The 22101-nt window shown below is 34.6% G+C and overlaps 1 protein-coding gene across 3 annotated transcripts in view; it reads left to right on the forward strand.

Annotated features, from left to right (window-relative positions):
- The window catches only part of GABRB1 (gamma-aminobutyric acid type A receptor beta1 subunit), a 375428-nt gene that overhangs the window by 270874 nt on the left and 82453 nt on the right, over positions 1-22101 (forward strand). For all 3 annotated transcript variants that reach the window (XM_006922474.2, XM_015597505.2, XM_015597506.2), the window contains one exon: positions 7111-7193. In XM_006922474.2, coding sequence (XP_006922536.2) covers positions 7111-7193 — 83 coding nt within the window. The remainder of the gene's footprint in view (positions 1-7110; positions 7194-22101) is intronic.

Here is a 22101-nt window from a genome sequence, read left to right on the forward strand (position 1 = left end):
TTTTTTTTTTTTTTTTTTTTTTTTTTTTTTTTTTTTTTTTTTTTTTTTTTGCTCTCCACCCCCAGCCGCTCTGATTTATTAACTGCTTTTCATATTCACAAAGTGGTTCATGAGTCACCGGATGAGCCCGACAGAAATGAATAAAAATGAGGCCATTTACACAACATTTGGCATGTAGCTAATTACCTGAAAATGAATGCTTGGGATTGCACTGAGAAGAGTGTCATTAACACTCAGCACTAAGAGCACAAAACAGGGGGAAGAAAGCAGAACCCGAGGTGGAAAAATCAAAAACTAAAAATATAAGAGCAGTAATGAGTGTAGTACGGATTTTTAAAACATCACCAAAAAATATCTAATGATGTCTTCCAATAGAAGTATGGTTAAGAAAATTATAGGGTATCTGCATAACAGAATTGAGAATTCATTAAAATTTTGTTCATGGAGAATATCAATGACTTAAGAAAATTCTTACTAATAAAGTTAAGGAAGAAGCAGCAAAAGATATTGTTAAATATAGTATAATTTTGACTTTATTAAACAATATACTTAGAAGAAAGGAAATTAATAATAATATTGTAATGAGATTATGGATAATTTTTATTTTCTTATCTACAATTTTCTGTATTTTCCAGATGTTTTACTATGATCATGCATTAATTTTTAAAGTACTTTTATTAATAAATTTAATGCATTTATTTTTTAGAAGCATGTAGTTTATAACGAAAAGTTAATTGAGCGACTCCTATGTAGCAAGCATCAAACTTGCATGTGAATAAAACAATCCTCTTCTCTATACTTATTCCATGCTGCATCACACCTACATAATATCTCTGTTCATGGAATATCCCAAATCAAGTTTAACACATATTTGGTCCAATTGCCACCAACAGACTGAGTGTAAGATTGAACTCTCTTTCTCCTGAGTGTTTTCATGCTTTCTCGATAATGTAAATATTTCTCTGATGTGAATGAAATATTTGTGTTTCTAGAAAATAGTCCCAAATGAGAGATAAGCATACCCTACTGGCATATTTTATGAAACCAAGAGTTAACGGCTCTATCTTGTATTTTCTGAGAACTGACAATATTAAAATAAAATCAAAAATTTTTTGACAGCATGAAGGTGCTGTTGGATATTTTTAACTACTGTAGCCTCAATGCCCACAGTATCATCTGATACCTGGAAAAAGTCCTCTATCATTTTTATACTCATTGTTGACTGGGGAAAAGATGTCCTGAATTACTGACAACTAAAAGAACACTAAAAATATATGGTAAGGTCAACTTTTTTTCTTTTTTACTGCTTGTGGGAGAAATTTTACTAAACCAATTGTTCTCTGCTCAGACTTGCCTAAAAATAATAATTGAGGACAAAATAAACCTTAGCTCTTGAGTCTAGCATAATATGAATTTGAATCCCAGTGCTACCATTTACAAAATATATAAACTTGGAAACATTTTTTAATCCCATGAAGTGTTAGTTTCTTTATCTTTGAAACTGGCATTTAAATGGCATAAAAAGACTATTTTAAATAATGAATAACGCATGTGTGATAGCCAAAATAATAACCATCCAACAATAGTCACACTCTAAATCTCAGGACCTATGAATATGTTACTTTACATGTTAAAAGGGACTTTGCAGATGTGATTAATTTAAGGCTTTTGAGATGAGATTATCTGGATGGTCCCAATGTAATCACATGTATTTATATATGAGGACGGCAGGAGAGTCACAGTGAGATGTGAGGACAGAAGCAGGTATTGAAATGATGTTTCCTAAAGGGCTTACATGATTTGGCCATCTCTGGCTTTGAAGTTCTGAATTGGTTTCAGAACAGAGTTTTTGCTGAATTGGTTCAATTTATAGAATACTGTGCCATGAATGCTGCCAAGATGGAATTTCTCCCCTTTCCAAGAATAAAAATAAAACATTTACACAAAGATTTACTCTGTAGGGGGAGAAGGTAAGGGGCTTTGCTTAGACAAACAAAAATTTATTGTCATAACAATACAAAAAGCTTAAAATTAAATATTCAATATGACTTTTTAAAAATTTTTGCTACTTTATGCTTCCCATACCTAAGTTCCTTGTAAATTTCACAGAGCAGTTTATCTCCTCTTGTTTTCTTGTCTCATACCCTCAGGATTTCACCTTTAAATACCAAGGTATTTTCCTAAACATAGTAGCCTACCTAAAATAACACGTATTTTTTTCACCACCCAGTAAGTGTTAGATAGGGGGAGAAATCCATGTACTCATTGGTTATAACTTAGGTTAACCAACTCATTTTTTCTCATCAGTTTCTTTGGGTGATATACTTCACATGGATTAAGGGTGCAGCCTAGAGGCCAAAGTAGCCATTCTACAAACTTACTAAGTGATACTAATAGCGATCTTCTAATTGCTACTCATTATCGACCATACCAGTCATACGAGTGTGATTAGAATTCAGCATTTTCAGGCTTTTTCCCCCTTTCCTTTCTCATATTCTTTTAATACAGATTCTATTAAGTTGTATAGTTATGTTCTACAGAGATGAGGTTTAAAACTTGGGAACTCATCCCTATAAAATTAAAAATTATAAGAAAATTCCAACCTCATGTATATAATTTGTCCATTTATTTAAATTGACATTCTTATTCGCATAAATACTCTCTATATGTACATATGTGTATGTGTGTGTGTGTGTGTGTGTGTGTGTGTGTGTGTGTGTGTGTGTAGCTAGACTTTAAGCTACTTATGGGCCAGGATCTCCTGGATTGTGTTTTGTCAGCAATGAGGGTTATGCTACCCTTAGACATCAACTATACATGATTTGTAATTACAGTGACTCAAGGTCAGTGATCATGCTGCATATACCTTAATAAATGACTACTACAGCAATGTGATTTCTGTCCATTCCCAAGTATCATGGGACTATAGTTTCTAACTGCCTATTATAGTGTTCTGACCTAACCTTCAAAATGTCAGTAAATTGGATTTTAATGTAAGCCATTCTAAATGTCTTTAAAAGAAGACAGATTAATGTTATGCTATCGTGAATCTGTACCTCTGAGAAGTCTACGTTCAGAAAAAAAAAAAAAGTCAGTTAATGCTTTTGCCTTTAGCTGGTACTATTGTACCTTTATTTGCGCTGTCAGTCAATAATAATATTTTCATACACTCAGAATGAATGACTTGAGTATGAAAAGGTAAAAAAACAAAATTCAAAGAACACTCTAATCTTGAAGCTCTCAACCTATTCAGTTTTGTGATCTTTGGCACCTTTGATTACAGAGAAGATTTAGAATATTAAGCTGTTTCAGCCACAATGTGAGTGCATTTCCATGTGAATGTGTTAATTAATTGCAGAGACGACTAACCACTGCTGTGCAATTACTTTCAATGAAGTGAACAAACGGAAAAACAGGGAGGGAGCAGTCATTCTCAGAGATGTTCACTGTTGTTTCTCACCCAGAAAAACAGGAGAGATGTATAGAACTCTGACCAGGGACACCTCTTTTTTTTTTATTGATAATCCTGAGAATTCTTTCTGAGCATTTTTTTTTTCTCACAGAGTTCAAGGCACCTGGCTCATTTAGTCATAAGCATTGCAAAATCTAGAAATGCCACTCTTTAATTAGCAAAGACCGATACTCTGTTGCATAAATTTCTACAGGCCACAACATGAATTCATGAGTATCTGCTCATATAGAAGTTCCTGTTTGAGTCTCAGTTAGTCCCTTCTCAGGGTCCTTGTGGGTCCCTGGTGACCATATTTGTATGTGCATGGCTTTCCTTTCAGCCCTTACTAAAATATTTTGGGAGAGTTGGCACCTAATCCAAATTGGGCCATGAGATCCTCTTGAGAATTTGAAACTTGGAGCAGATAGAAGGAAGTCGTTTCACTAATGCCAGTGCTTTCCAGAGAAAGTCAGGCACTTTCTACAGCTCAAGTTCCTGGAGCTGCCTTGATTCCCTCCCTTTTCTCCCTTTCTGAGTAGAAGTTCACTGGTCCAGGAGATCATAGTTGAAAAGATACCAGGTCGTGGGCAAGCTTCTAGTTTGATATATGATTTCCCAAGATAATATCAATTAGATTTCTTATATCTGTTAGTTAATGAATGGATTGATCAGAATGGGTAGCAATAGTAAATTTAGTTAAGCTTTCCAAAAATTAGGTGTTTTTACTACTTACAACTGTAGGACCTATACACATGAGACATTCATTATTTATTTTACAGGCAATGCTTTGTTAGCTTTTCAAATTGCTTTGTAAAAACTCCAGAGCCTCACAACATGTGAATCAGTGGTGCAGTTTTAGATTTCAATGCTTGTCCTGATTTTGATATGATGTGGTTAACTAGCCAAATGACAAGTGTCTGAAAATGAGGTAAATTAAGGGAGATATGCTGACCAACGGGACTTAAATGATATTCTCAAACATCTCTAAAGCTCTTTAATAGTCTCACAAATAATATTCAATTCTAATTTTATATTTAAATAATATAATTATTTTAAACTATAATAAGAAACAAGCACACTGTATTCTATACTATGTTACATTTTAATGCATTCAAGACCACTGCAATATTAACTTAGGCAGCCAGGTTAATTTAATTTAATTTAATTTAATTAATGCAGAGCGTGGAGCACTTTTACTTTGAAGCAAATAAAGCTTCCTTTTAGTCCATCATTAAGCACCTACTAGAGACCGACCACCTATGAGTATATCTGAACCATTTGCAAAGGTTGTAGAGGTGGTTACTTGGCACACAGGTTTTTTTTTCCAATAACTCAGGGTAGCCCATGGCTGGTCATGTAAGATTTTAAAAGCAAGTGTTCCACTATTTTAGGATTTTTCTCAATACTATACAAATAAAACACAACACAAAAATAATTAGTGTTAAGGGAGATTTAAGTCTATAATTATCAAATTTGTGTGCTCATTAAAATAGATGTCAACATTTGAATTTATACGGTATTTTTATATTAACAAAATACAGCTTTTACTTATTTCATTTGTATTTTATATGTTGAAGTTCTCTCTAATATTTTATTTATTAAAATTTTCCTCAGAGGAAAATTGTTTGAAAATCAATTTCTCAAGCTCAGCACTACTAACATTTTGGAACAGATAATTCTTTATTGTTAGCAGCTGTCCTGGGCATTGTTGGACATTAGCAGTATCACTGGCCTCCACCCACTAGATGCAAGTATTAAGCTTCCATCACCAACCTGACAATCAAAAATGTCTCCAGATATTGCCAAATGTCTCCTGTGAGGAAAAATTATCCCTGGTTGAGAAGCATTGGCTAAGTCATAGGATCATAAGGCTGTTTACACTTTAGTAATTTCTAGAAAATGTTCATATCTTTATAATTTTTTTATTCATAAGCAGCTGTTAAATCAATAGTATAGAAAAGTAAATAGATCATTTTTAAAGCATTTAAAAATATTTATTGGGTTGTCTCACTGAGGGTGTTTGAAACACTACGTAGACCATAAAAACAAATTGTATTTTTAGACAACAAAAGATACTTATGATATATTGTTAAATGAAAAAAAATTAATTCATATAATTATGAGAGCAGAAAGCAAGAAAGAATCTAGCAAAATCTTTTCATGTGCTAAATTTTGAAACACAACTAGCCTTCAAATTTTTTGTAAAATACTTTGAAGAATTTTTTTAAATTGAACTTTAAATTTTTTACTCTTGCCTAATGCTCAAATAAATCTGATTAAATTGACCAACATCCTGTCTAAGAAAGGCTGTTAAGGGAATGTCCCAATGTTCACCCAGTGAACTTTCACTTTGCATAAAGAAAGCCAAAGAGAAATTAGAAAGGGCTAGGGTTTTTTCCTGATAATGTTTTTAAGAAAGTGCCTACTAGGTTAACACAAATGACCAAAACAAAAACTCACCTTGGCAACCTCAAAAGCAAAATATTTTCCCACTCTGTGACTGTGATTGAAGAAATACAAACAAGTACATTTTGTAAGGTAGATAAAGTTTCTAGTCTATTGGTCACAAAAGTATGATTGCTTCAAACTTACAAAGACAGAGCAAAAAGACAATGAGAAGGACAGAGAAAAGACCAAGACAGAAAAATCAAAGACAAAAAATCTCCAAGTGTTCTAGGAATTCAATTTATATATCATTCTTAGTTTCTATAAATTACAGTTTAAAGACTTTGTTTATCTATTTTTTTTTGATGGTATGAGTATACAGTGTGAGAAGTAAGAGTATGTAGCATGAAAGAATGGGTATGTGGCGAGAAAGGCTGCTGGTAATTCCTAGCCTTTGATCCATAGGTTTCCCATAGTTTTAGCTATAGGAAATGAATGATTTTGCTTATTTTGTGATGAGAATGACTTAAAGACTGTTTTCCCTTCAGGGTGTAGGTAAATGGTTTGCTAGTAATTCCAGCAGAAATCTTCCTTTGTTCTGTAGGTTTCCTCATGGTCTGGCTGCAGGGCTGATCAGCACATTGTAGTCTCTCAATATAGCTTGATTTAACATTTAGTTCTCTTGCCTCCTCCCTACATTTCTAGGATAGCATTTTCTCATCATGGTACACTATCTACTGAATATAGATAGACAAGTGTCTCCAAGATGAATCTGACAAACCTCTCTAGGAGTGGGAAATGTGACGTACCAAAAGTTATAGAGGATAGATTTTGTTTTTGTTTTCGTTCTTATTGTTTTATTATTAGTTTAAAAAAAGTGCTTTGGTGCATAATGTAGATGTCTTACTTCTCGTAAGGTGAGACTTGGTGCAGATACTGGCAGAGGCATTGCTAGGATGCTAGTAAATATAAGAAGGGCCATGGACTAATAATAGTTATAGTAATGACCATCATTTGTGGAGCACACATTCTCTCTGCCATCCTATTCAGTAGATGTTTTGATTGATAAGGGGACTGAGGCTCATTGAGATAAATTAACTAGTCCAAGCTCACACTACTAATGAGTGGCAAACAGACTCATTCACTCTGCCTGCATCCAAAATTTTTAATCACAAAATTTTTATGCCAACTGGTAGACATTGTTCAGGACTGGGAAGCCTGGAAATGAAGGTCATCGTCTTTATGAAGCTATCTTTTTTCTCTCATCCTGACAGAATTACAACCACAGCTGCGTGTATGATGGATTTACGAAGATATCCTCTGGATGAACAAAACTGCACTCTGGAGATTGAAAGCTGTGAGTTACTTGGACAGGGGAATGAAAAAGAGAGATGTTTGCTTGACCCAATTAAATTTAACCTTGCACTGAGTAATTGGTACTAGAATATTTTCAGCTACAACTATGCTGAAAACTTTTCAAGGGGTTTACAGTCTAGTGACATTTTCCCTTATACTGGTGGCTCAAGGGTCATTTCAATGTAGTTATCTTTTTGAACCATTAGGGAAAGTCCACTTAGTTTAGCTGGACAATTTATAAACTCATGCTTTCTCTTTCTCAGAGTAGAGTTTCTCCCAAGGCCTCCCAGTACCAAAGCTGCATTAATAAGAAAGGAAAAATACTTTGATATGTAAAGAATTACGAGATTATTTATGGTTTCATAGGCTGTCCACCCAAAGGATTGTAGATTGTTGTCTTTTAGAAAAACACTATGGTAGAGTCTTGTGTGCATTTGTCTTTCTTCATGAGAAGAACAAAAGCATAAATGGTATTCATGAGGCCTGTGCTTTGGGCCAGAGACTCGATGCATTTCACGTCTAGTAACTAATTTGGGTTTGTCCTCTTGGCCTGATTTTTATCGATTACTTCCTTAACAATTTGAATCCTTTAATCACTAAAATTTAATCTGATGGACTATCTTTGTTTCATTGTTTCTTAGCCATCAACAAGCAGGCATTTGAGCCCATTTACTGTGAATTCCAGGCTTAAGCCATTGCCTGGTTTTAAGGAGCACAGAAAGGTACAATAGCTAATTCAGAGCATTAACATACCACTTAATAGATAGAGAGAAATAGAAAAATATGTATCTAGATCAAAATACTTTCTAAATCTAAGTATCAAAATAGTAAAGGAAAATGGGAAAATTCCAGGTGATCTCATAGTATTATTAAAGAGTAAATGTATTCCCAGTTGTCTAATTATTAACTAATTACATTAATTTTCTAGTTTTAGTGAATATAGGGATAGATATAAAGACACTTATATAGCTATAGATAGATGACATAGATAGATATAGATATAGATACAGACATAGACATAGATATAGATTAGAAAGAAAGAGATCAGGAAGAGAGAGATGACAGAGAAAGAGAGAAAGAGAGAGAGAGAGAGAATTTCAGATATAGACATCGATCTACTACCACTAGAACCTGGAATGAACAAGAAAATTCATGAGCTATTCTTTAATTAATATTCTAATTTTAAAATGCCTTATATAAATAAGTTGGTTGATAGGTATTAATATGTGAAAATATTGGTAGTAACACTTGGTTTGTGTCAATAAAAACCAAAATCAAAAAGTAGAAATGAAATGTGAACCCAATCATTTATTAATAGCTAGTGATATTTTATAAATAAGGCAGAAGTTTAGCTAAGCAAGTAAACCATTAGCTTTTGGAACTGACATGGAAAGAAAAGGATAACTCATGGGTTGCCTTTACCCTTGACATCTCTTCCATCGATTGTGAGTTTTAGCCTTTGCTTCTGCTAGACTTCATTAGAATAGGACATCCTCTCAAAATTCAAAGATCTTAGGGTTTGCATCACTCACTTAAAGAAGTAATGAATTTTGACCAGTAAATTGGCAAGAGCTAAAATTATCACCATTTATTTCTTCCAAAATGCATATTTTATTTTATGATACATATTGTTTTTCTATTATTATAGGTTTATATTTTTCTCTAAATATGCAATTTATTCATATTTAGAAAATAGATGACTTTTAGGTCCATTTATCATATCATATAATAACAAAACCAAAACTATAAATGAGACAGAAATAAAATATAACTTTTGTGGGGCAGTGACGGGGGAAGCACAAACAGCCATATAGTCAAAAGTTATCATAAAACAGTGTCAGGCAATAGGAGGTGACCCAAGCATATGATAATCATTGCGACAATTTAGTAAGATGTAATCAACTGTCTGGACAGATGGATGAGGCATAGTAACTGGGACCCTAAAGTCAGCTAATATGTAGGAATGCAGGCAGATGGTAGCCATCATTAAAGTGATCCAACAGCAGCTCATAGAACTCATGTCCCTAAGAATATTCACCTAAAGCTAAGCAGAAATTCAGGTCTGTAATAATCTATGTAATGAAGAGTCTAAAAAGGTAGGAACTTGGGAGAAAGGGGGGAAAAAATACAGAACTGCTTTCTAGTTGCCAGACCAAAGGTAAGCATTAATATAACACTTCTGTAACATAAATATTTCTAACAATATTTAGGAGATTAAGTATCTAAGCACAGAGAAGTCAAAAACTTACCCTGGGGCACAGGGCAAGGATAGTGGTGAAGAGGGGGTTCAAATCCAGATAATTTGACTATCAAAGAATTCTGTAATCAATAGGTGAGCAGGGAGCAGAACATCAATGATTAGAAGTATAGCACCAACTGGAACCACTCTCAGCTAGGCTGAGGATGCCGATTCAACCGACTAGTCTCTATTTCCTAAAATTATCCCTAATAAAGATTAAAATAGATTCCAGAAGCTGGGCAGAATTTTGCTTTTAGGTCAAAGGTCAAATGATTCAACTGTAGAGAGAAAGTGATCTGTGGATGCAGGAAACCAAGAAGTCCTTAATTGCATCGTTGCTAACCTAAAAAAAATGACATTTCTTAGCCTTAATATTTTACTTAAAATGTATCCCTTCTTAACAATAGATAAAGTAATGTAAGATCTTAAATATTAAGTAGTAATTCCAAGTGATAAAGAAACATATGGCAATACTGTGAAGTTCAAATGAGATTTGCTTGTTCTTGCCTAAGTATAAAATTGATATGTTGCAAGAAAAGTATTAATAAATACTGAACCTGTTATCATCTATTTTTAACTCTTCATGAAGAAACATGTGTTGCACTATTTACTGAAACAGCTCTCTCTTAACTGACAATTTATGAAGACTACAACTGAGCTTTAAAGTGATTACAAATGAGAGACTCTAGTGTCAGTCGGGAAATAATAATGAAGTAGACATTCTGTCAATGTAAGTTTGAAGCAATCATACTTTTGTGACCAATAGACTAGAAACTTTATCTACCTTACAAAATATACTTGTTTGTATTTCTTCAATCACAGTCACAGAGTGAGAAAATATTTTGCTTGGTTGGGTCCTGTAATACAAACTAAAGATGTTTCGCTTTTCTTTAATGTCATCTAATCAAGTAAAATTGGAAAGGCCATAAAGCCTTGTTAAATTGAAAATTTAGTTGAACTTGGAGCAGATTAATAGCTTCATAGCCCTGAGATACTATAAAAAGAGTTAATGGCATATAGAAAAATCAATCAAGGAATTTAGTGTTAAGAGGATTTGGAATTTGAAATCAATAAAGCTATCATATGAAAGTTTGATAGCCACAAGCCTCATGGACATATAGAAAGAGCTTGGGATAACAATCATGGAGGGTTCGGGTGCCTTTTCCCATTCTCTGCAGCAATAATTGAGGAAAATCTCAACCCTATCTCACCTCTTGGTATCAGTAGATAGTGTTCCCTCTCACTTCACCCAAAATAGTTAGAAGCCATTTCAGGCCTGAAATCTCTCAATGGACTCACTTATCTTCTTCTAAACTTCCTTTATCTTCACCATTCTAAGATAGCTTGCTTGTATTTCAAAGGAAGAGATGCTCTACTTATTTTATAGCCTGACCCTTGCCCATGTGTTCAAGATTCCATCTTTCTTCCTCCTCTGAGAATTGATTTTCTCAAGTTCCTATATACCTCCTCCTCTAATCTCTTAGTTCTCAATCTAGCTCTCTCTGCTACCTCTCATTCACAGCCTAAAAATAAATCAAAAACTCTTTCATAAAACATCTCTACTTTACTCCTATGTCTTCCCTTAAACTTTTCCTAATCTACTATTTTTTTTTCTCCAAGCTACTTGAAATAATGGTCTGTATCTATTATCTAGTTCTCAACTTCCTGTTAACCAACTGTAATCTGGAACTTCCCTACCCATCTCCCACCTCCACAGACACTGTTCTCAGAAAGGTCACAAAGGAGCTCTCTTACAAACAAGCTTTAGCCCAATGATCCCCAAATTTATATCTCTAGCTCAAAACTCTTCTAAGCCCCAGGCTTATGTACACAGCACTCTTCTTGGTATATCTATTTTTATGCTTCAAAGGCATCTTAAACCTAATTTGCTCAAAACTTAACTATCAATTTTTCCCTCCCAAATGAGTTTTCTTTCCAGTATCCTTAATTTCACTATCCAATCAGAATCGTAGGATTGTTAATGTGTTTCTCACACTCTACCCATCCAATTCATTGTCAAGTACCATTTATTCTTTCAAGATATTTTTCAAACCCTTTCGCTTCTCTCCAACTTTACTGCCACCAAACCACCATTACTTCTTATGAAATCATTGTAGCAATTTTTGCCTTCCATACATTCTCTACCCAGCAGCCAGAATAATCTTTGCAAGATATAAATCAGATCATATTACTTCTACATTTAAAATTATGCAAAGACTTCCCATTGCACCAAAAGAACTCTCCACACATCTTAATTTGACTTTCAAGCTCCTGTGTGACTTTCTTCCCTTGATATTGTCATTCTCATCTGTAGCCATCTTGCCTTTGCTTACTACACTAAACTCAAATGCCATGGATTCTGTTTTTTGCAGATCAATATTTCTTCTATCTCATTATCTTTACAATCTTGTTTCTTTGGGCTGAAATGCTTTTACCTATCATGGGTTTTGGTTTTCTTCTTCTCATTCTTCAGTTCTCACCTGAGATAACACCTCCAACCTAAATTAGAAACCCCTAGCTATCCTCTTTCCAAATTCTGTTAGTTTCCTATATAGCATTTAGTAGTATTTGCATGCTTCCATGTTTACTATGAAGGAAAGGATCATTGTGTTCACAACACAATAATTAAAACCTAGTCTAGTACCTAACAATAAATATTTGTGGAGTGAATATATGTTAAATTTCTTGGCTCCAAACTTTTCAAGTCTTTTAAATTTTAGGAGATAGAGGTCTGGTTTTAATTTTCTCAGATAAGATTTAAGGCAGGGATTTTTTTTTTTACTTATAATAAAATATACTTTCACTTGTACAATGTGCTCTAAAATTATCCCAGAAATTTAAGATTGTAAATGTGTCATCCAAGAGGCAGATAGGAGAAAACCTAACATTTTAATTACTTTAGGCATTTTAACAGGATGGTAAATGTGATGAATCACTGTGAATTTTTATTTGTTTACTTGAATCATTAACTATCTGTATCCTTCTTGCCTGAACCACAACCAATTTATGAAATGAAGGTAACATTTAGTGATACGTGGTTATTTTTATATTTGTTTCTTGCTTTTTTTTTTAAGGATTGGAAACTTTTAACTTAGTAATTATCTTAATGTATTTAATTTTGTGACCCATGTACTCAACCTATCTCTTAGTCTCGGAATAATAATTGCATTTAAATGTGTCGTAGTAACAACATGTACACAGAAGTGTTAAGCCATAGTCATGTTTAATTATTTCTAAAATAAATTGTTTCCTTGTTCACAAAAATAGCAAGTAATAAGAAAAATGTGTCTACCTAAATAAAATTGTCTAACTTAACTAAGGAAAATTCCAAGAAAATGTGAAGTTTGCAGAGTTGAAATGCTAAATTTTATCTATGTAATATGTTACATTAACACCTGGAAATAAAAACAAAAGTGCAGTGTTCATATATGAGATAGGAACAGTTCTACAAAAGTCTCTCCCTGTAAAATCATATGTGGAGAATTGTGTCCAGTTCTTAATACCATATTAAGATAAATTCTTTCAGAGGAGGCTACCAAGATATCTGGGAAGAAAATTTGGGGGAGCCATAACAGCCACTGCTGAATGCTTTAAGTGCTATCTTATAGAAGAAAAACCTTATGTTTGATGATGCTCATTGTATCAGTCTGGATTCTCCAGAGAAACATAACCAGTAGGCCATATATAGAGAAAGACTTTTATAAGGAATTGGGTCATGTAATTATAAAGGCAAATAAGTCTCAAGATCTGCAAAGTGAGTTGACAAACTGGAGAGCAGATGGTGTAGTTCCAGTCCTAAGGCCAGAAGACTTGAGACTAGGGAAGAACTGATGTTTCAATTTGAGTCTAAAAGCAAGAAAAAGCTGATTTCCCCAGTTCAAATGTAGGCAGGAAGAATTCTTTCTTGTTTGGAAGAAGGTTAGTCTTTTTGTTTTATTCAGGCCTTCAGGTGATTGGATGAAGCCTGTATACATTAGGGAAGGCAATCTACTTTACTCAGTCTACTATTATTAGTTAAATGCTAATCTCATTCAAAAACACCCTCAGAGGAGCAGAAAGAATAATGTTTAATCAAATATCTGGGCACTTTGTGGCCCAGTGAAATTGACACATAAAATTAACCCATTCAATGTTAAATTTGAACACATTCAATTAAATCCAACTAGCATTTCTTAAGAGGTGACCACATGTGTTCTATGTGCTAAGTGCTGGTGATATAACAGCAACTGAACAGGCAGGTAGAAGTTGCAAGAAGGTTGATGTAGAATTAATAAGAAAAATACTTACCAATGATCCAAGTTGCCCATTAATGAAATATGTTTAATCAAGAGACACCTTGATTAATTGGAAATGGCCACCTAACCAGCATTAAGGTAGAAATTTCTCATTGAGATGCCATAATTACAAAATCTTAAAGATCTCTTTCAGCCCTAAAATCTAGAACTCTGGGAGTTTATTCACTTTAATTACATGGCCAGTCAATTGCTTCATGTGCTTGCCTAAACTATTGGTTCTAAAGTGATCCTGATTTTAAAAGGATATTAGAATATAGAAAAAAATATTATGAATACATGAACATCTAAATATAAGGAAAATATGAAATATAGGACAATTACCAGCAAAGCCTTTGAATCATTCTTACTTTATTGCTGCCTGCCAAATCATTAATTCCGATCTAAAATAGTTTAAAAATAGCATCTAAAACATGCCTCGCACTTTCTATTCATGGATGCTAAACACCAAAAATAACAGAAGTAAATTGAACTTCATGAATGATTCATAGCTTCCCTTGCTTTATGTCTCCATTGTCAAGGAAATTAGCAGCATTGGATATCTCCTTGGATAAATTTGATTTTGCCACATTCAGTAGACTACTTAATGAAAATGAATATTTCACATTTATGTTCATAGAAATGTTAATGAATTTTAGTGCCTGTAGCTTTTTTGATGAGCAGAAGAGTGGGTGTAGGAAAGAAGAAAATATTTTCTGCATTAATTTATTCCTTTTCCAGACTGCTTCTTTGAAACCGAGAAAAAAAAAAAAACACTTTCTGAACAGTCTCTGATCTTTTAAGTTATAAAATAAAAGCCAGTGAAGGAATAAAGTTCTTTCTATGAAAATGAGATTTGCAATTAACTTGACTATAAAGTTAGCCTTATAGCTGTTCACTTCAACCCTATAGACAGTTTAGTTTATTTTCCATGCATGGATGAGTGGCTACATAGATTGATGAGAATATCTCTGATTTACAGATTCATATTTCTAGAAGTTTCTTCTCTCATTGGTGCTCTGACTGATGACCATTTTGCTGCTAGTTTCCAAAGAGGAAATCAAAATAAAGTTTATTGTTTTACTTAAACATTTTAGCTATTAATCAAATATTTAAAAACACATTTTATAATGGACTTTAGATGTTCTAGAACTGGGCACTTTCGTTAAACTAAGGACTTTGGTTCATTTGGGATCCAAATTTATTAATAATGATAGCTAATAGTTATTGATTATATATCATTCACCATGCAATTAACCAAGATTTTCCACTGAGTCTTCACCAAAACTCTATCATTCTACCCCCATTTTATAGAGGAAGAATTCAAAGCAACAAGGTAATAATTGCCTCAAGTCACAAATCTGTAGTCGCCCAAATGAGATTTGAACTCAAGCAATCTGACTTGAAAGTCTAAGCTTAGTTCCTAGTTGGGTATTTATTTTGCTGATATTCTTGCCAGTTAAACAGAACATTAATAAAATTTAAGAAAAATCATTATTTTACAGGTTACTTCTATAATTGCAACAGATCACACAATGGTCAGAAATCCTCTCTCTTCTAAATGACTTATACATACTATTTTCCACATTATTTTCTGTAGTGTTAGGCCTGACTACAGTGGTGCTGTAGTTTCAAAGTCCATTCATTACTCATAATTGTGTTGCATGAATACCTATATTCTTAGAAATGGACATATTCTCGACTTGGATTGTTCCACGAACCACATCCACATAGTAACCATGTGACAATATACATATATAATTTAGTTTTCATTTAGGTGTCAATTTTCACATTTAAGTTGGCTTATTCTTATCTTTAAAATCAAAGCTTTTTGGAGTGATGTCAGAAGCATGGTGATGTGAGGGGCCCCCTTGATCTCTCCCCTTGAGATTACAAGAAGTTGGACAGCTATACTCCAACAGAAAATTCTCAACCTAACACACAAACACTTTTGAGAGATCTGCGAATTGAGGCATCTGAAGGTGGGTGAATTGCATGAGCAAGGGAGGAGGAAAGGGAGAGGAGTGGAGACAAGTGCTGTGGACACAGCCCAAAGCTCCCTGAGGAACTCAAGGAGAGGAGAGGAATCAAGTTTAGGCATGCACTCTCTTTATCCCCAAAAAAAAGAGATCAGCATATACTACAGTGGAACCCAGTGATCAGGACAGAGACTGAGTACAGACATGTGACTGTTGTGTTCTAGCAGCCATTATCTCCAGGTAAAAAACAGAGTCATGAAGCCTGGCCACCTCTCCCCTTACCTCCCAGAGCTAGCCTCCCCGAACACTCCCAGAACTAGCAGCAGGCACCTGGGGAAACTGCTGCAACGAATGTCCATCTACAGAGTAGAGAATCTATAGGCCCTGGAACTGAGGAGACAACTTCTGAGACACATACTATGGCTGGTCCCAAAAAGGAGTGGAGATACAGAGATGAGGCAGCTGAGGTCTGGCAGTTGCCATTACTAGGAGGAAAACAGCCATACGCAAACCAGTGTTCTCTCCCAACCTACCCCATCCCCACCCCTCCAGGCTGATCTTGGCAGAGTCACTGGGGCCCTTGAGGTAGTACAACACTGCATCTGGCCACTGGAGCAGCACCAGGACTTCAGAGGCTCAGAACTGCATTGCCTACCACATTCTCCCACAGGAGTGGAGCCCTAGGACCAAGGCAACTTGGTCACGGAGGAGACACACACCTCCCCAGGGAATAAAGGGCATTATTTTGCCACATAGCAGAAATCTGGGAGGCCTAGGCAGTGCAGGAGGCTTGTGCACCAAACAAACAAACAAACAAAAACACATTTTATCAATCTGCTAAAGTGAGATCACTCTAAATAATAATAATAAAAAAAAATTTAAAGCTGAGTTCATTTCCATAAATGCCTAGGTGGAGAAATAATCCATCAAATACCATGAACAACGAAGATGACAAGAGAGCTCAGAAAGAAAATGAAAAATCTCTAGAAAATAAACTTAAAGATATAGAAATATGTGATTTAAATGACAGCAAATTCAAGATGAGGTTCTCAAAAAACTCATCAAATTGCAAGAAAACTCAGGTAGGTAGTTTAATCAACTCAGAAATAAAATCAGTGAACAAAAGAAATACTTAACCAAAGAGATTGAAACTTTAATAAAGAACCAAATAGAACTTCTGGAGATAAAGAACTTAGTAAAAGAGGTGAAGAATGAAATAGCAAGCTTAGGAATATAGCTGACCAGATGGAAAAAAGAATTAGTGATATCGATGATCAGACATCAGGAAATGACACAGATAGAAAAAGAGAGAGACACGAGAGAGTGAAAAAAAAAAGAAAGAACCTTACGAGAACTGTCTGACACCATCAGAAAGAGCAATATAAGAATAATGGGTATACCAGAAGGAGAAGAGAGAGAGAAATGAACAGAGAACCTAGTCAAACAAATAGTCAACAAGAACTTCCCAAACTTATGGAAAGACCTGGATTCATAAATTCAAGAAGCAAACAGAACACATAATTATCTCAATCCAAAAAAGGCCTTCTCTTAGGCACATTATATTAAAATTGTCAAAAATTAAAGACAAAGAAAGAATTCTCAACGTACACAGGGAAAATAAAATGGTAACCTATAAAAGAAAACCCATTAGATTATCATCAATTTTTTTAGGAGAAACTTTACAAGCTGGGAGGATGTGGAATCAAATAATCAAACTATTAAAAAAACGAGAAATTACCAGCAAAGAAGAATATATACAGCAAAGTTCTCCCTTAAATATGAAGGAGAAATAAATACTTTTTCAGATATACAGAACCCGAAGGAATTTTTCACCACAAGGCCAACATTACAGGAAATAGTGAATGGGTTATTCTACCTGAAACAAAAAAACAAAAAGATATAAAACCATGAGTAAGATGACTGATAGACAAAAACAGAGAATTGCAACCATTATTCAGAATAGGGTATTATACATTTAAATATTACATAATGGTAAAAGGCAAAAAAGTAACAATCTAAAAAGACAAAAAGATTCAACTACTGCAACTTAGAAATGAATATTCAGCATAAAGAGAGATAATTTGAGACAATAAAAACAGAAAAGGGGAGGTAGTAAAGATGGAGGGAATAAATTTGCAAAAGGGAATGGAAATAAGATGCACACAGAAGAAAAATGACTGTATGCATGAAATTTTTTTAAACAAATTTAATGGTAACCACACACAAAAAAATCCACAACTGAGACACATACATAAAACAACAAGGAACAGAGGAGAAAATCACAGGATACCACCAAACTAAAATAACAGACAGAAACATAGCGGTAAAGAAAAAAATGGAGACACCAAGCTACCAGAAAACAAAAGATAAAATGGCTATAGGAAAATCTCATATTTCAATAATCACTCTAAATGTAAATGGACTAAACAAAATTCAACCATAAGCTGCCTTCAAGAGACACATCTCAGCTGCAAAGACAAATATAGACTCAAAGTGAAAGGGTGGGAAAGGACAGTCCAAGCAAATGGCATCCAGAGAAGAGCAAGTGTAGAGTACCTAGATCTGACAAAATAGACTTCAAAATTTAAAAAAAAAAATTACAAGAGATGAAATGGACACTTCCTAATGATAATGGGAACAATATATCAAGAAGACATAACACTTATCAATATATATACTCCCAATCAGAGAGCACCAAAATATATAAAGCAACTACTAACAGAACTAAAGGGAGAAACTGATAAAAACACAATTATAGTAGGAGACCTAAATACCCGCACTGACAGCTATGGATAGATCATCCAAACAGAAAATCAATTTAAAAAAAAAAAAATCATTCTTAAATGACACATGGACCAATTGTACATAATCAACATCTACAGAGCCTTTCTTCTCAAAACACTAGATTATACATTCTTCTCTAGTACACATGGAACATTCTCAAAGATAGACCATATATTGGGACACAAAACCAGCCTCAACAAATTCAAGAATGAAATAATAGCAAGCATATTATCCCACCACAATGCTTTGAAACTGGAGATTAACTGCAAAAAGAAGTTTGGAAAAATAAAAAATATGTGGAGATTAAACAACATGCTACTAAAGAATGACTGGGTCAAAGAATAAATAAGAAGAGAGATTAAGAGATAACATATGAGAATACTATGAAAGTCTATATGCCACCAAATTCAATAACCTAGAAGAAATGGACAAGTTTTTAGAAATACACAATCTTCCTAGGCTGAATCAAGAAGAAATGGAAAATCTACATAGACCGATCAACAGTAAGGAAATTGAAACAATCATCAAAAACCTCCCCAAAAAAGTACAAGTTTAGGAATAGATAGCTTCACTAGTAAATTCTATCAAACATTCAAAGATGATTTAATACCTATCCTTCTGAAACTATTCTAAAAAGTCAAGAATACACTATACTTCCCAACTCATTTTATGAGGCCAACATTACCCTGATACCAAAACCTGGTAAGGATAACACAAAAAAAGAAAACTACCGACCAATATCTCTGATGAATACAGATGCTAAAATCCTAAACAAAATACTAGCAAATCAAATACAATGATACAGTTAAAAGATAATACGTTTAAAAGATTATACATCACGATCAACTGGGGTTCATTCCAGAGGCACAAAGATCATTCAACACATGTAAATTGGTCAATGTGATACACCACATAAACAAAAGAAAGGGTAAAAATAATTTGATCATATCAATAGATGCAGAAAAAGCATTTGACAATATACAGCATCTATTTATGATTAAAACACTTAATAAAATGGGTATGGAAGGAAAGAAACTCAACATAATAGAGGTGATATATGACAAACCCTTAGCTAATATCATACTTAATTATGAAAAACTAAGTCTTCTCTCTAAGATTAGGAATAAGACAAGATTGTCCACTATCACCACTCTTATTCAATATAGTGTTGCAAGTCCTAGCAAGAGCAATCGAGCAAGAGAAAAAAATAAAAGGCATCCAACTTGAGAAAGAAGAAGTCAAATTGTCACTTTTTGCAGATGACATGATTCACTATATGGAAAATCTTAAAGACTCCACAAAAAAACTATTAGAAACAATAAACAAATACAGTAAAGTTTCAGGATACAAAATCAACATTCGAAAATCCATAGCATTCCTAAACATTAACAATGAATTTTTAGAAAAAGAAATGAAAAAAATAACTCCTTTTCTAATTGCAACAAAAAGAATAAAATACCTAGTAAGAATAAACCTAATGAAGAATGTGAGAGACCTATACAGTGAAAACTATAAGACATTATTAAAAGAATTGAAGAAGATACAAAGAAATGCAAAGATATTCTATGTTCATGGATTGGGAGAATAAACATAATTTAAATGAACTTATTATCCAAAGCAATATACAGATTTAATGCAATTCCAATCAAAATATCAGTGGTATTTTTAAATAGAACAAAAAAAAATCATCAGATTTACATAGAATCACAAAGAACCTGAAAAACCAAAGAAATCCTGAGAAAAAAAGAACAAGTCTGGAGGTATTACTCTGCCTGACTTCAAATTATACTACAAAGCAACAGTAATGAAAACAGCATAGTATTAGCAGAAAAACAGACACACAGACAAGTGAAACAGAATTTAGAGTCTGGAAATAAATCTTCGTATGTATGGGCAAATAATTTTCAACAAAGGAGCCAAAAACATACAATGGATAAAGGAGAGCCTCTTTAATAAATGATGCTGAGTAAATTGGAAAGACACATACAAAAGAATGAAACTAGACAACTCTCTGTCACCATACACCAAAATTAACTCAAAATGGATCACAGACCTAAATATGAGACCTGAAATAATAAAGTACAAAGTATGTAGAAGAAACATATGGACCTTGGTCTTAGAGAAGATTTTATGAATTTGACCCCAAAGGCAAAGGAAGTAAAGAGGCCACTTAAACAATTATATTTTTGGAATCTTTTTTCTTGTTGCTGCTCTGACTGGATGTTTTCTGCTACCTTATCTTCTACATTGCTGATTTGATCCTCTGTTTCATCTAATCTATTGTTGATTCCTCCTAAGGTATTCTTTATTTCAGTTATTGTATTCTTCATTTCTGACTGGTTCTTTTTTGGTTTCTATATCTGTTTTTATGTTTTCTATCTCTTTGTGTAAGTTCTCATTGAGTTCATCTACTCTTCCCCTAAGTTCATTGAGTATCCTTATAACCAGTGTTCTGAACTCTGCATCTGGTAGCTTGCTTGTCTCCATTTTGTTGAGTTCTTTTTCTGGAGTTTCGTCCTGTTGTTTCATTTGGGACATGCTTCTTGGTCTTCCCATTTTGGCTGCCTCCCTATGTTTCTTTCTAATTATTAGGTAGGGCTACTATGTCTCTCAGTCTTAGTAGAGTGGCCTTATATAGTAGGCATCCTATTGGGCCCAGTAGCACAGTCTTCTCTGGCCACCTGAGCCAGGTGCCATGGTGTGTCCCCTATATGGGTTGTGTGTTCCCATCTGTTGTGGTTGAGCCTTGGCTACTGTTTGCACATCAGTGGGAAGAATTGACCCTCGTACTGATCGTCTATGACTACTGGCTGGTGACTACAGTGGAGAAGCTATTGTGTAGGCACTGACCCTACAAAGTACAATTTGCTTTAGCAAGGCTCTGGTGTCGGTCCAATTTGCCCTTTGAGTGTGTCATCTTTGAATGTAGGCTCAGGTGGTACTCAAGCTCAGTCCAAAGCTGGCTACTGAGTATCCTGGGAGAGATCCCACTACAGGCCCAGTTCGGCCACAGCCTATGCCCTGCTCAAGGCTACCTGGCATAAGCCATCAAGCAATCCACAGATTGCCCCCACTCATGCTGGACTTGGAGGTACCTTAAGAGGACAAGTCATAAACCAAGGTCCGTGCTACCTGTGCCAGGCTTGCAGCTGCTCAGAAAGATGTACAGGTCACACCGAGGCAGATGCTACTTGTTTGCATTTGTTTTTATTTTTTAATATTTGAGAGATTATTAGGAAAGCCCACAGCATGCGCCAAGTCAGGCCATTTGTATGGGAAGGCCACTAGAAAGACTTGGATGGGCCTACAAGTTTCATGGGCAAGGTCTCAGAGAATCACCAGAGTATCACCACTGTTAGCCAGGTTGATGGAGACTCAGATATGGTGGTTGCCTGAATGTGCACACAAGGACCAGGCAGGGCTCAACAAATGAACAGTGGCCTCCATGAGCATTTCTGTCTTAGCGAAAACTGTCCCTCCAGCACACGTCCTGAAGCCAAACAATTCAGTCCCTACACATATGTCCCTGATGCCTTGTGAGCTGCTGCCCCAGCTCTGGACCTCAGAGTGAGTGAGTCCATCAGTGGGTAATTCTGTGCACTGATCCTCTAAAAGGAACACCTGGGACTCCCGCAG

Source organism: Pteropus alecto, unplaced genomic scaffold (genome assembly GCF_000325575.1).
Source record: "Pteropus alecto unplaced genomic scaffold, ASM32557v1 scaffold57, whole genome shotgun sequence".
NCBI classification, from domain to species: domain Eukaryota; kingdom Metazoa; phylum Chordata; class Mammalia; order Chiroptera; family Pteropodidae; genus Pteropus; species Pteropus alecto.